The sequence below is a fragment of the Gambusia affinis genome, linkage group LG14 (assembly GCF_019740435.1).
Source record: "Gambusia affinis linkage group LG14, SWU_Gaff_1.0, whole genome shotgun sequence".
Classification (NCBI taxonomy): Eukaryota; Metazoa; Chordata; class Actinopteri; order Cyprinodontiformes; family Poeciliidae; genus Gambusia; species Gambusia affinis.
Window position 1 is genome coordinate 3,285,991 of NC_057881.1, and position 13,843 is coordinate 3,299,833.

General features: G+C 34.2%; 2 protein-coding genes across 2 annotated transcripts; both read left to right on the forward strand.

Moving 5' to 3' along the window:
* Nucleotides 1-1,793: 1,793 nt before the first annotated feature.
* LOC122843204 (major histocompatibility complex class I-related gene protein-like) lies at nt 1,794-6,819 on the forward strand. The gene is made up of 7 exons (XM_044137803.1): nt 1,794-1,859; nt 1,980-2,129; nt 2,259-2,522; nt 2,779-3,057; nt 4,123-4,425; nt 4,819-4,920; nt 5,188-6,819. Exons 2-7 carry the CDS (start codon nt 2,069-2,071, stop codon nt 5,235-5,237), a joined length of 1,059 nt encoding a protein of 352 aa, XP_043993738.1. The 5' UTR covers nt 1,794-1,859; nt 1,980-2,068; the 3' UTR covers nt 5,238-6,819.
* Nucleotides 6,820-8,010: 1,191 nt separating this feature from the next.
* On the forward strand, nt 8,011-11,183 carry LOC122843202 (major histocompatibility complex class I-related gene protein-like). The gene is made up of 7 exons (XM_044137801.1): nt 8,011-8,194; nt 8,279-8,393; nt 8,538-8,801; nt 8,895-9,179; nt 9,787-10,116; nt 10,462-10,560; nt 10,903-11,183. Exons 2-7 carry the CDS (start codon nt 8,348-8,350, stop codon nt 10,980-10,982), a joined length of 1,104 nt encoding a protein of 367 aa, XP_043993736.1. The 5' UTR covers nt 8,011-8,194; nt 8,279-8,347; the 3' UTR covers nt 10,983-11,183.
* Nucleotides 11,184-13,843: the final 2,660 nt, after the last annotated feature.

The following is a 13,843-nucleotide window of genomic DNA, read 5'->3' on the forward strand; positions in this document are numbered from 1 at the left end:
TTCTACTAGGAAAATGAATAAATATCAACCAGAACTATAATGGAATGGCTTAGCATTAGGGTGGAATGGTCCAGTCAAAGTACAGATATCAATCTAACAGACAATCTGTGGCCAAACTTGACAACTGATGTCAACAGACATTCTTCAGCCTATCTCCAAAGCTTGAGCTTTGGCAAAAAAAACCAGATATGCACCGCATTGTGTAGCTAACATAAAATCTAAATGTGTGTGTAACATCTTGTCTTCTGTCTCAATATTTGTTGCAAATTGCACTCTTTTAATGAACTGACTTTAACTGGAGTGAAAATTTGAAAGACACTTGAAAGCCGAGGCTTCAGTTTTATCATAGAAACATTAATATCACCCCAGTGTTGCATGTAACAACAGATTTAAGAATAATTTATATCCAGTAGCCATCAGGGCATTAAATGCCACCTAGCATTATATTCCACCATAATTCATCATTGTCCATGTAATTTTATGTTTCCTATAATGATGTTGATGATGATTATTAAGGTTTTGATAACCACAAAAGTATGTGTTTAAAGATTGGAGTAGTCGAAGTCATAAGAAGACTACTTTTCAGAGAGTAGGGTCAACATTTATCATTAGTTAATTCCCTTAACAGAGGAATAAATCATTACAAGGTTCTGAGCTTAGTTGGGAATGTTAAAGGATTTGTGTATCCAGGTTTCTCTTTAGAAGATGTATTCATAACAGATAATTTGTGTGTTTTGTCTATTGGGATAATAATTGCACAAAAGTAAAAAAATAATTTAAAGTAAATAAATACAAACTAGCAAACAGAAAGTGTGAAAATACAGTAGTTTGAGTAACACTGCCCTCTAAGGGTAAAACACAAAAATGCACTCTTAAGAAATATAAAAACCGAACGAGAAAAGAAAAACGGTGAAGATAAAAAAAACCCATCTGAAATAGGCCAAACATGTAATTAAATTCTCCAACCATTACTAAAGCAGAAAGTTTCAGTGAGTCCCTCGGAAAATCTGGCATGAAGTGGCAAAGATTTAACCGTAAAAATAAAAGGACCTGATTTACTTTCTGTTTCACATTGGCAACAAATACACTGGCAATATTATTAAATATTTTTCTCACCAGAAGAATAGCGTCACATTTAACACCTCATCAATATTGTCTCGGTATTCACTGTAAAACATTTGAAGGTGGTTTAACTTGCAAATGAAAGTCCAGACGAGTTGTTGATTTGAAAATATAATTCAAATCAACAAGAAAATTGTATTGGTTTCAACTTTATGAAATTAAAATTCATGAAGTTGATTTAACAGCGTTAAACAAGTTGTCTAAACATTGTTTTTAAGTTCATTAATCTTGAATTGTAAGTTTTAACTTAACGCTGCAATTTAAATCAAGTAATTATTTCACAACACTCAAGAAAAAAACTGCCCTAATCTAGTTAAAGAACACATCTTTCTTTATTATTACTCAGTATCAAGTTAAAATAGTTTATTTTACACAATTTAAAATCATATTTCAATGTGCATGAACAAAATTTCTGATCAAATAATAAATTTCAACTAATATCAATGAATTCTGCTAAATGTACTTCATGTGAAAAGGACATTATTCTAAAGCTTTACAAATTGTCAGTTTCAGTCGCCTTAAAATTGCATTTGTTCCTTTTCACACACAAGAGTCAATGCAATGCACTTCTTTCTCACTCAAGGTGCAACACATGATCTAAAAACATGCCGCTAAGCACACTGGGAAATTCCTGTCTTTTTCTTCTCTCGATTTTTTAAAGTGTTGACCTAAAATCTCCAATTTATTCAACTGGAGGTTTTGACAAAATGAATAAAAAGTTAACAAGACTTACTACTGTAAGTTTATCTTTCACAAACACACGCTTCCAGGTTCAAAATCTAAAACTTGCCAAATGTATTTAACTTAAAGAGTACAAGAGAGTATATACAACTAAATGCGGCACGAATGTTTTACAGTGTTGTTGCTGCTATTTCAAGCAAACGGAGCGCAGAGAGCATTACTGTACGGGACTGCGCAGCTCGTCTTCTGCTCATTTTGCGGCTGGATGTGGAACAAGATGATTAAGTTTTTATTGACGCTTCTTTTCTGTCTCCTTTCATCAGCTGGTGAGTTCACATTAAAATTCTAATATATCAGGATTTTCGGGTCAGTACTTTCAGATGCAATGTATTTTTAAAATATGTATTTATCCTTTTTTAAAACATGTGTTTTATTTGTATGTTTTCTGGTTAAAGAGAAACATTTTCTGAAGATTTACTACTCTGGATCTTCGGGACTCCCACACTTCTCTCAGTTTGAGGTTGTTGCGGAGGTTGACGGATCTCTGGTCGCTTATTGCAACCGGACAGATTTTAGAATAACACAAGACTGGGTGAAGAAAATTTTTGATGATGATGTGGAACTGTTCACCTTTTTCAAGATGAAGTGTTATCAAACTCTACCGAACGTACTTCAGGCCAGGATTTCTGATTTGAAACAAAGATTCAAACAGCCTGAAGGTACAGTAGCTCCAGTTCATCATGTGACAGAAACTTAAGGGACTATTAAATTATCAAAATTTAAAAGCACACAAATGAACAGCAACGTGACCTATAATTTGTAGAAATCGAGTAGTTTGAACAAACACTGCTCTCTAGACATAAAACACAAAAAACAACAAATTATATGAAGAGCACAAGTCTGCATCACACTTTGCAGTCATTTTGAATGTAAGCATATTTAGTCAGTGATTATTTGATTTTCTGTTTCTCTCAGGTGTCCATGTATTCCAGTGGATTGATTCCTGTGGCTGGGATACAGAGACTGAAGAGCTCTTCAGTGTTTTGCAGTATGGTTATAATGGAGAAGACTTCATTGCTCTGGACGTGGAGAAGCTGTCATGGATTGCTCTAAAACAAGAAGCCATCCCCACCAAACTGGCCTGGGACTCTGACAGAGCTAGATTTGACATTAATAAGATATTCATCTCTCAGTTGTGCCCTGGTTGGCTGAAGAGATCTTTGGACTATGGGAGAAACTTTCTGATGAGAACAGGTAACATAACCAGAAGCACTTTAAACTTTATCACAGGGTTATGCTGTCATTGTGTTCCAGATTCACTTTAGGGAGTTTCTGGGTTCACTGGGTTTTTGCACAGTTACCCAAACATGGACAAACCTTTTTAATTTATTTCCTTCATTCAAATTTAAATATCTGTGAAACACAATATAAAAATATGAAACTAAAAAAACCGTCCAAGATTTTTTCTTTTGTTACCCAGAAATAAAATATCTGAATGTTAAAAGTCAACATCATGTTGTGGATATCTCTAAATTCTCCCTAGGCATGTGTGTGTGTGTGTGTGTGTGTGTGTGTGCATGGTTGTGTGTCCTGTCTGTCTCTGTGTTGCCCTGCGACAGACTGGCGATGTGTCCAGGGTGACCCCGCCTCTCTCCTGGAACGTAGCTAGAGAGGAACCAGCACCTCCAGTCCCCTACAGGGACAAGGTGTAAGAAAAATGGGTGGATGGATGTTGTGGATATTCAAATGCTCATTCATACTAAATATATTATAATATATAACAATATCACATGTATACTCTCAAACATGTGGACACAATTATTCCTCTGTTTACATCTGAGAAGTCCACAATGCTCATTGAAAAAAAACCAACTTGATACTCACATAAGTAATATAAATATGTATTGAAAAATAGCCAATAAATCAGACATTGCTTTTGAATTGTAGTTCAAGACTATCATTAAAAAAATTAAAAGAACCAAGAGGGTTTTCAGTCATTAACAAACAATTTTGTACATATAAAATATTTAGTTAACTCGACTCCTGGTTGATATAGAAATACAAATTTTCCATCATTTTATTTTTTTGAATAAAATCTTTTCTAATTTCTCCTCCCTTTTTCGCACCTCAGTTTTAACATTTTCCAACTTAACCAATATTCAGCCTCATTCTTCCTCCAACAAACAGGAGCTTATTGGAGGACGACCTTCTTATTTTATACCGTTCAGTGAATAACATTTTATTTTCTATCCATCTATTTTTACCCAACCCCTTCATCTGCTATCTTGGCACTCTCTCATTATTCTTGTCTGTACCTAGAGCTTCCCTCTCTGTCTGTTCTGCAGACGTCTCCCTCTGCTCCAGTCTCCTGCCACGCTACAGGTTTCTATCCTGACAAAGCCAGGCTGTTCTGGAGGAAAGATGGAGAGGAGATTCATCAGTTCATGAACCATGAGGAGATCCTTCCCAACAACGATGGGACCTTCCAGATGAGTGCAGACCTGCATGTTTCCTCAGTCGTTGTTGCAGACTGGTGGAGATATGACTGTGTTTTCCAGTTCCTTGATGCTGAAGACAAAATCATCCTCAGACTGGATGAAGCAGCGATTAAAACCAACAAGAGTAAGAATAAATATCTCAATTTTTATGTTTTTGCAATCTCTAGTGCATTTAAAAATAAAACAGTATTATTATTATTATAACAGGTTTGTTAAAGTTTGCTTGATAAATATTAAAACTTGTATGTATTCAGGCATAAAAAGTTCCTTTAATATAAATTGGCCACAGTTTTATTTACAATGATGGTTTTACTATTAAGCTCATGATTATTTGTGCATTTATTTATTAACTAGATAATCTACTTTTAACAGAGATTAGTGGATAGTTTGCCTTAGTTTCTCTTTTTTCCCATTTTCTTTAAACAGTGATTAAATGTACAGACAAAATAGTATCAGAGATACAAAATGGTGAAAAGGTGAATTTCCAGTATAAATATATATTTTCTGTCTTTTCCAGTGAATCCCAGTAACGTTGCCTTCTTCACCACCGTCGTTGGAATATTTATTTGTGCTTTGATTGCCATGATTGTCGCATATCTTTATCGCAAAAGGATAAAAGGTGAACATTTTATTTAGTTGTTTTTGACACAATTGGTTGTTTTTCTGACTCCTGCTTTAAAATATTAATCATTACACAGCATTAATAAAGTGATCACAATAAAGATATTATGGCAATGTATGAAGGGAGCAATAAGGACAGAATTCAAAATGAGATTATGTGTATTGTAGTAATGAATAGAAAATAATTCATCATGTCCTGATCTTTAAACCAACAATTTTATATTGTCCATGAGAAAATCTGATTCTTTATCTTTTAATCTTGCAGCTCTTGAAAGAGACTCTGATATCTCTGAGAAGCAGAACCTAAAGAACTGAACCTACAACTCAAGAAGTGGATTTACGTTTTTTAAATTATTTTCTTTCTTGGCTTTCTTTTGTAGCTTACATTAATTGTAAATAGCTGAGCAAAGACCAGAGACTGGGATCCACTAAATTTTACAATCCTAATTATAATTTACTAAGTCTGAGAAGCCAAGTTCTCATCTTTTGATGTAGAAATATTTCTGAATATCAGTACAAGTTTTGATTTTACTCAGGGAGTTTATTTCCATTTTTGGAGGACGCTTTAATGCACTTGTTAATAATTGTACTACTGTTGCTTAAACTTATATTTCAGTTTATAAAATTGTTAATTTGTGAGGCTACAAATAGTTTGTATTGTAGTGTTATACTTCTTCCGTTTTATAGCTAACACTTACTGTAAACTTTAATCCTGTTGGGGAAAAAAATAAACATTTAAAAAATGTTTGTTCTGAAGACTTAGAATTTTTATAATATATTCTCTTTTTATTGCAATGAGAATGTATGTTTATTTATGCTTTGTTATGCTCCCATCTCCCCAAACTGGTCTTCTTTGTGTTTAAATTCACAACAAAACATCCCTAACAAAATATATATTTTTAAAAAACTTGGATGCTGTAGAGTTAAATTATTTTGTCTCTAGGAAAAGAGGGAGCAGTTCTTCAACAGAGATACAAAAATAGTTCCACAAAAGATAGTATTGTTACTTAAAACAAGAGCAAAAACTTATGTTACACCAAAGCATAATTTGTATTTAGTCTAAGTTATGTTCATGGCCAGACAATATAAATGCCTCTGGATTTCTTTTGAAGACCAAAAATAGACACATGACAACCTGATCAGCCAGACTGGGAGCAGCTAAAATGACTCACAGCCAGATAGAAATGTAAAAACAAAATTCCAGCTGCATTCCAGGAACTGATAGAACATCTGATTACTCCTCACACCTCACCAGTAATGTGGGAACTGACTTAAAAAAACTTTTCCAAATCCAAAGATTGTGCCTGTTACTCTTTTGTTTTAGTTTGTATTACATGTTCTTCCGCTAGGTGGCACTGTTATGCTAGGAGTATATGTTTTTGCGTTTGTACTCTTCTTCAGTTGGAGTCGTCTGTTCGTGTGTCGAACTTGGGTGCAAATAAATGGGAATAAATGGGTGCAAAGAAACAAGTCATTTTTTACTGACTAACAGTTTCTTAGCTTACCCACAAATCTATATTGTGTTTTTCTAAAGAAAGTTATTTTAAACTGTAAATTCACCTCCATGTAAAGAGTTTCAACCACTCAGAAACAAAACCGTCATTGGATCAAAACCAGATTTCACTTATGAAGTGAAATCTGGTTTCACTTCACATGTTCATCCCTACCTGATGTAATTACATATGTATTCAAGTATTTCACAGTATCTCACATGAAGAAATTATGGTTTGCTGATCGTGTGTCTGGATTAAACTTCTTAGTGAGTTCAAGCTACACAGGAGCTAAAAGATGATAAATAGTAACAATACGGCTAAATCAGTGAAAGGATTGATGCACTTCACAAAACGCTCCTTTGTTCTTCTGTTTCTTTATCAGATCCTCTGTTCTCTGTCACCAGTTGGTCCCTGTCTCCCTGTCTGATACAGATTAAATATACAAATTATTTTCCAAACATGAAATGTTGACGTAGTGCACTTTTTGCATAAATCAATGCCAGAGGTTCACTCAAGGTTAGTATTTAACCATAACTTCCTCATTTCATCAACGCAGGACAGGAATGGTTGCTAAGGTGACAAACCGGCTTCACGACAAAAGTTTAGTAACTGGCAGAACGAAGTCCTAAAAATGAGAATGATGAGCCTGAACACTGCAAAACATTTGAGTCAAATTTAGTTGTGTCTACTATCTTCTACTCTTTAAGTAAAATAAATTTATCTGTGTTATGTTAACTATTTTAAATTAATTTTCTCAAAACTACAAGAGCTGAGTAAACTGGAGTTTCTAGATTAGCATAAAAAAACATAAAGGTGAAAAAGACAAGAGAAGGAACAATTTCCCAGTGTGCTTAGCGGCATGTTTTAGTATCCTGAGATGGAAGTGATTGATCATTGATCACTGATCTGCCTCTTGTTTGTTATTAAGTCAAATGTTTATTTTAATGCAGCTGACAGTTTGTAAAGTTTCAGGATAATGTTCTGTTCACATTAAATGTTTTTGAGCAGAATTTATTTGCGGTGTTTAATGAAATTTATTATATAATCAGAATAATTGTTCATGGAATTTGAAACAAGAATTATGTAAAACAAGCTGTTTTTATTTATTTATTTCTTTCCCCACCAGGGGGTCTTTTTGTGGGCTTTAGTGTCCCTTATACAACAGTAGGCTGACAGGAAAGGGTGAAGGAGACGGGGGAAGACATGCGGCAAATGTCTTCGGGTCCGGGAACTGAGCCCGCGACGGCCGCGTCGAGGACGGAGGGCCTCCAGGTGTGGTGCGCGCTACCCTCCACGCCACCGGAGCACCCCCCACAAGCTGTTATTATAACTTGATACTGTGAGTAAAAATAATAGAGAAATATGTTCTCTTTAACAATGTGAGGACAGTTTTTTCTCTTACATATTGTGAAATAATTACTTGTTTAAATTACAGCATTAAGTTAAAACTCACAATTTGCCATTAGTGAACTAAAAAACAACGTTTAGATAACTTGTTTCTTGTTATCTCAACTTCATAAACTTTAATTTCTGAGTTAAAACCAATACAATTTTTAAAATTTGCCTTTTTCATTTGCAAGTTAAACCACCTTCAGATATTTTACAGTAAAGTGGGGTGCTCTGTCGGTGCTCTGTCGGTGCTTGGTGGTGAGAGGCCGTCTTTCAAGAAAGCAGCTGTTCTTTGTTGTGAGGAAGCCATAAAAACAGGACCGGATCATCTGATATGATGCACCAGATGCGGTGCTGATGCTCATCAGTTTGGCCAATTTATACAACCAGGTTTCATCGCTTTTCTTTCTGGTTGTTTCACATTTTCTATTTTACAAAGCAAGGATTCTAAAAAGATCATTCTTTTCCCTTTAGATAAACAGTTTCTGAGGAAAAGTAAAGGATTTCAGTCCTAACATCACCACTTATCTTGTGTGTGACAACATGAGGATGTTATTTTTTCTGCTGTTATGTGGTGTTTCATCAGCAGGTAAGTTTTGCTTTTCCCTTTTTAAAAGTGTTGTCTATTTTTATTCCTTGTAGTTTATTTTGATTTTCATAATTTGCTCCATTCAAAAACTTGCTGAAGTCAATCATGTCTGTATCGTGCTGAACATTTAAATCTCTCTTCTAGAAAAACACTCGCTGACAGTTTTGGTTACTGCCTCTTCTGGACTCCCTCATTTTCCAGACTTTGTAACCACAACCCAGGTGGATAAGCTGCCAACAAGTTACTGCGACAGCAACAAAAATATTAGAGCAAACCCAAAATATGGACAAAAATTAATGAACATTGAGTCACAGATTGCTGATTGGTACATTCAACAGTGTTTTGAAATAATGCCTGATTATCTCAGGGTTAAGATGGGAATATTAACGGACCTGAACCAAAGTGAAGGTACAGTAAAGAGACTCATATTCATAATTGAGCTGCAATAACTTACCTTTAATAAATTTGATTCATAATCTCAGTTTCTGTTTTCTCCTCCAGCTGTTCACATTTTACAGGTTATTATTGGCTGTGAATGGGAGGAAAAGACAAAAGAAACCACCTCGTTTTTACAGTTTGGATATAATGGAGCAGACTTCATCAAATTTGACCCAAAGAAGTTGACATGGATTCCTCAAACTCCCCAGGCTGTCAGCATCAAACCAAAATGGGAAGCTGATGAATCTGCATACCATTTGAAACGTAACAAGGACTTCTTAAATCAAATATGCCCTAATTGGCTGAAGAAATATATGGCCAATAACGAAGGCCCCCTGCAGAGCACAGGTGAGTCGGATCAGCATGATGTGAACAAACATTTTTACTTTCAGAGACAGAGCGCAGCATGCATACAAGGAAAATCGTAAGGAAAAATGGTCACATTTCTAGTGTCACATTTACACAGATTCAGTGCACTGAAAAAAATTACATGAAAACTTAAACTGACTTTTCATCAGTTGATTAAAACATGTTGGATCACAAGCCATAAAAACAACCAAGATCTGAACTACATAAATCTGGAAAGGATAATTTTCTCCAGACTGTTACAACTTAACTGTGTAATCTGCTCCTCTTTTTTTCTTCTTTTTTTTATATTGTTGTCACAATAAATATTAATTTTAAAAACAGCTGAAGACAGTTTTAGTCATTCATTCCCCAAAGATCTATTTTTTAATTGTTGTATTCATGATTTTTATTAAATCATTTATTTCCTTTGTCATGTTTCTATCTCAAAGCTAAATATTTTATGAGAAAAGGGATTCTGTTTTTGTGTCTTTAACTGCTTTTAGAGTTTTTCACAATCTTCACATTTCCTTACATGATTTTTAAATTTTATATTACATAATAGAAAATTATTTGATGGTAGATCTTAAGCTGCCATCTGTCTCCTCAGTTCTTCCCTCAGTGTTTCTCCTCCAGAAGTCTCCTGACTCTCCAGTCAGCTGCTCCGCTACTGGTTTCTATCCCAACAAAGCTGTGATGTTCTGGAGGAAGGATGGAGAGGAGATTCAGGACGGTGTGGATGAAACAGAGATCCTCTGTAACCAGGATAACACCTTCCAGATGAGAGCAGACATTAATGTTTCATCTGTGAACCCTGAAGATTGGGAAAGATATGAGTGTGTGTTTCATTTGGTGGATGTCAATGATGATGTTGTCAACAGACTGGAGAAAGAAAAGATCCAAACCAACTGGGGAAAGACACAGAAACATAATGATGAGGGTAAGAAAAGATGTTCTGTTTGTTATAATATTTTTAAGTTTAATTAACACAACATTTTCAACAACACATCTGTTGTTTTTAGTCATTTTAACCCTGATTGCTCTGGTAACCCTTACACTGAAAAAAAGTTTATCTGGCATTCAAATGCAACCTTATTCTCCTGCATTACTGAACCTTTTCAAAAGAGGATAAAATTACTTTATAAATCCAGTAACAGACTTTCCAGATATTATTCTCTGCTACTATTATTATTGACTGACTTCTTAACAGTTTTCAGTAGAACTTAATCTACAGTTTAAGTATCTCTTAGTAAACATGTTTATCTGTTGTCGTTTTTCTGTCCAGAAAAGCCCATTGGCATGATAGTTGGGATCACTGCTGCAGTGGTTTTTCTTGTTATAATTGTTGCTGCTGTTGGATTTACAGTCATCAAAAATGGGAAAGGTGAGGAAACCTCCAGTGATGAGCTGGACGAGACTCATAATCTGAACGTAAAACTAAACTTGTTTTATTCAAATTATGACACAAACACAAAAATAATTTTGGGTTTCTGTATTTTCCATTTTCAGTACAAGCAATGAGTAAGGCTCAGACAAAGTGTAAATCTATCTTTTCCCAGATTTGTTTATTTGTTCTCATTAAATAAAGCACTTCTTCAAATTGTGATGGATCTTACACAGTTTGATTTATTGACAAATTCCATTCCTCTTATTGTTTATCGCTTATTAATATAAACAACTTATATTGTAGATTCTCCTAAAGATTAACTCTTTTTTTACCTTACAGCTCCCATCAACAACATTGAATTGTCTGAGAGACTCAATCAAGAAACCAGACTGAAGTCAAATCTGGACTCTAACAGTTAAAACAAGTTTAGAGCAGAAGAAAATATTCTGTTCAGTAAATTTGATTGTATGGAGCATTTTCAGTTCTTCATAGCAAGTCTGTAAAGATGTATTAAACTCTGCCTAATTTAATAATAACATTTATTTTGTATTGTAATCAGATTGTATTTTGTATGTAGTTGCAGGAAGTGTTTTTTTCTATTAAACAATTTTACAGTTTTTTTTCTTTGTCTATGTAGTAATGAATTAAGCATGCACAATTTTAATTGAACAAAGTACAAAAAAAATGTTGAAAGCGCAAAAGTTGTCAGTATTACACAAGCACAGGTATTTTGAGAGCATTTTCACTTCATGTGGCTGGAAGCTGTTTTACAAACCTACCAGAGACACTGGTTCAATCAAGGTGGAGGCCTCAGGCTGCAGGTGATGAAGGGAGCATAAAGTAGCCAGGTGAGGTGGAGGGGCCATGTGATCATCACTTGAAAGCAGAGCTAACGGTGGTCAGCTGGGCAGAGGTAAAACTCTTCTCTAAATATCTGAGCATTTAGTTAAAAACATTTTTTATCCCCACATTTGCAATCATTAGACCGTTTCTTTACATTAGCAAAAAACATGTCTCTCTGTTTTTAGGTATGGAAGTTCTCTATGTATGTTTTATGCTGAAGGAAAAACTGAAATGAGACAAAGTTTTTAGTTTGCTGGTATGTTTTCATTCCTAACCACATCTGCCATTCCAAGAAGTTGTGGTTGATGACTAGAAGAATAAAATGTAAAGCAGTTCAATGAACTTCCCCTACAGGGTGGATCCACCTTTGAAGTGATGAGCAAAGTTATTAAAGAACTGAAAAACATTTTCTGTGGGTATTATCTTTTGTGACTTTAAAACATGCTTTAATTTATCCTCTATTATATCTTGTTAAAGGTAATTTGATGCCAAACATTTATTATCTGAGCTATTTTTATTTCCTGCTTTTCTTCTTGGCTCGATGTTATTCTTCTCTTGACAAAGAAACCCCCTCTTGGCTAAAATGCTTCAGGTTCAGATTTCATAGTATCATTCATTTGAATAGAAATCATAAGCTATAGGTTTGTTGGTAATCTTTAATTCACCATTGGACAGATGGCGGGTCAGACAGATCTATCTACAGAAACTGGAATAAACCAGATGTGAAGGAAACTTGTGAAATGCTGCTGCTTCATTTAACAAAATTAAAGTACTGATCAGAAGTAGGACAAACTGGTTTTACTGCACTATGTTCTTATATAAGACACAGCAATGTTGTGTTGTCTTTGTTACTTTTGTATTTAGCAAAATAATCTAGCTCAGATGGTTTTAAAAAGACAAATTTATGTACATGAAGGTCACCTGTATTTGTTGAAGCATTAATGTTTTTATCATGTGTAAAATATGAAAAGATGCAATAGAAACTTCTGCCTAATAATTTATAAAAGTCTTTTTATATTATTATAATTGTCTATTTTTATTAATTTGTGACTCTGTAAATATGTTAAGTAAATTTATTCAAATGTTTCAGTTCCCACAGGGAAACTTTCAGTGAACTGGAACAAGATCAAAACAGAAAAGATTTGAATCAACAGCATTAAATAATACAGATCCTATCTGTCCAATGCTGCCCTCTGGTGTCCTGATGAAGAAAGTATAAATAACACTTTGAAACTTTTTTCACCAGAGACTGCTAACAGAACAGTTCTTATGGGTTTCTAGGTTTTTATGCAAACTGAGAGCCAAATTACGGTATACCAATTAAACCCAGTATCCATCCAAATAGATGCCTTAAAACATTTAGATTCTTCCTCCTAAGCTTGTGTTTCTCTGATGCTAGCCTTACATTTCATAATACATAATGCATTTTAACTGTTCATATCTCTCAGATACACAACTAGCCGACATCATAACTAGAAAAGCAGACTATCATTCTGCCTGTTAGTTAAACTGATATTTTCTGTACTGGTTTGAATTCTCTGATCATTAGAATTGATAAACAGGATAAATAAGTAGATGGTTGCTCACACTTATCCAGGGTTCTGCAGGAGGTTTCTTCCTTTCAAAGTGGAGTTTCTCACTGTTCTCACTATGATGGGTTGCTGCAAACTCAACTAGGATGCACCTGACTGCTGTTGCTACTTGATCATTCAGGAGGAGTGATTGCTGTAAAGTTTGTAACTTTATGCAATCGCCAGTTATTTATTTATTGATTTTTTTAAAGAAATAAAACTTTTTTATGCCATGTGAAATTATGACCGATCTTAACTTAATTGGTTATGTTATAGATGAGACAAAAAAGTCAAACTGATTTGTAGATTATATTTAATAAAAGATTTCCAAAATTTAACACAGCTCCATTTAGGGTTACAATCTCTACTCACACCTCATAAATGTCTGTCTTCACAACAGGTCTCTGTCTAAGCTGTTACCTTAGCGGCTAACACATCAATGTCAGAGTAGACAATCAAAATGTAGCAGAAAATTGCACATAATTTCCTCTGTTTTGCTGTTGCTATATTGCTATATTTGCTATTTTGCTATATTCAACATATAGAGTTTTACTACATCTTTAAATTATATACAGTTTTACTGAACATTATACATATATAAGAAATTATTCATTGTTCTATTAAAACAGAATAAGGAGGCTTTATGTAAACACATGTAGGTGTTTTCCCCATTCTCCAAACACAAACATGACGGTTAAGCATTTAAAACAAATATAGCTATACAGACATACAGTACAGACCAAAACTTTGGACACACCTTCTAATTGAATTCAATTAGAAGGTGTGTCCAAAGTTTTTGTCTGTACTGTGTGTGTGTATATATATATATATATATATATATATATATATATATATATATATATATA

What these genes read in the sequence shown, in the direction of transcription:
- LOC122843204 (XM_044137803.1), top strand. Translation starts at nt 2,069, where the DNA reads ATGTGGAACAAGATGATTAAGTTTTTATTGACGCTTCTTTTCTGTCTC. An exon ending in AAGATTCAAACAGCCTGAAG is followed by an intron (nt 2,523 to 2,778) that starts GTACAGTAGCTC and finishes TGTTTCTCTCAG; the next exon opens with GTGTCCATGTATTCCAGTGG. An exon ending in AGCGATTAAAACCAACAAGA is followed by an intron (nt 4,426 to 4,818) that starts GTAAGAATAAAT and finishes TGTCTTTTCCAG; the next exon opens with TGAATCCCAGTAACGTTGCC.
- LOC122843202 (XM_044137801.1), top strand. Translation starts at nt 8,348, where the DNA reads ATGAGGATGTTATTTTTTCTGCTGTTATGTGGTGTTTCATCAGCAG. An exon ending in AGGCCCCCTGCAGAGCACAG is followed by an intron (nt 9,180 to 9,786) that starts GTGAGTCGGATC and finishes CTGTCTCCTCAG; the next exon opens with TTCTTCCCTCAGTGTTTCTC. An exon ending in ACAGAAACATAATGATGAGG is followed by an intron (nt 10,117 to 10,461) that starts GTAAGAAAAGAT and finishes TTTTCTGTCCAG; the next exon opens with AAAAGCCCATTGGCATGATA.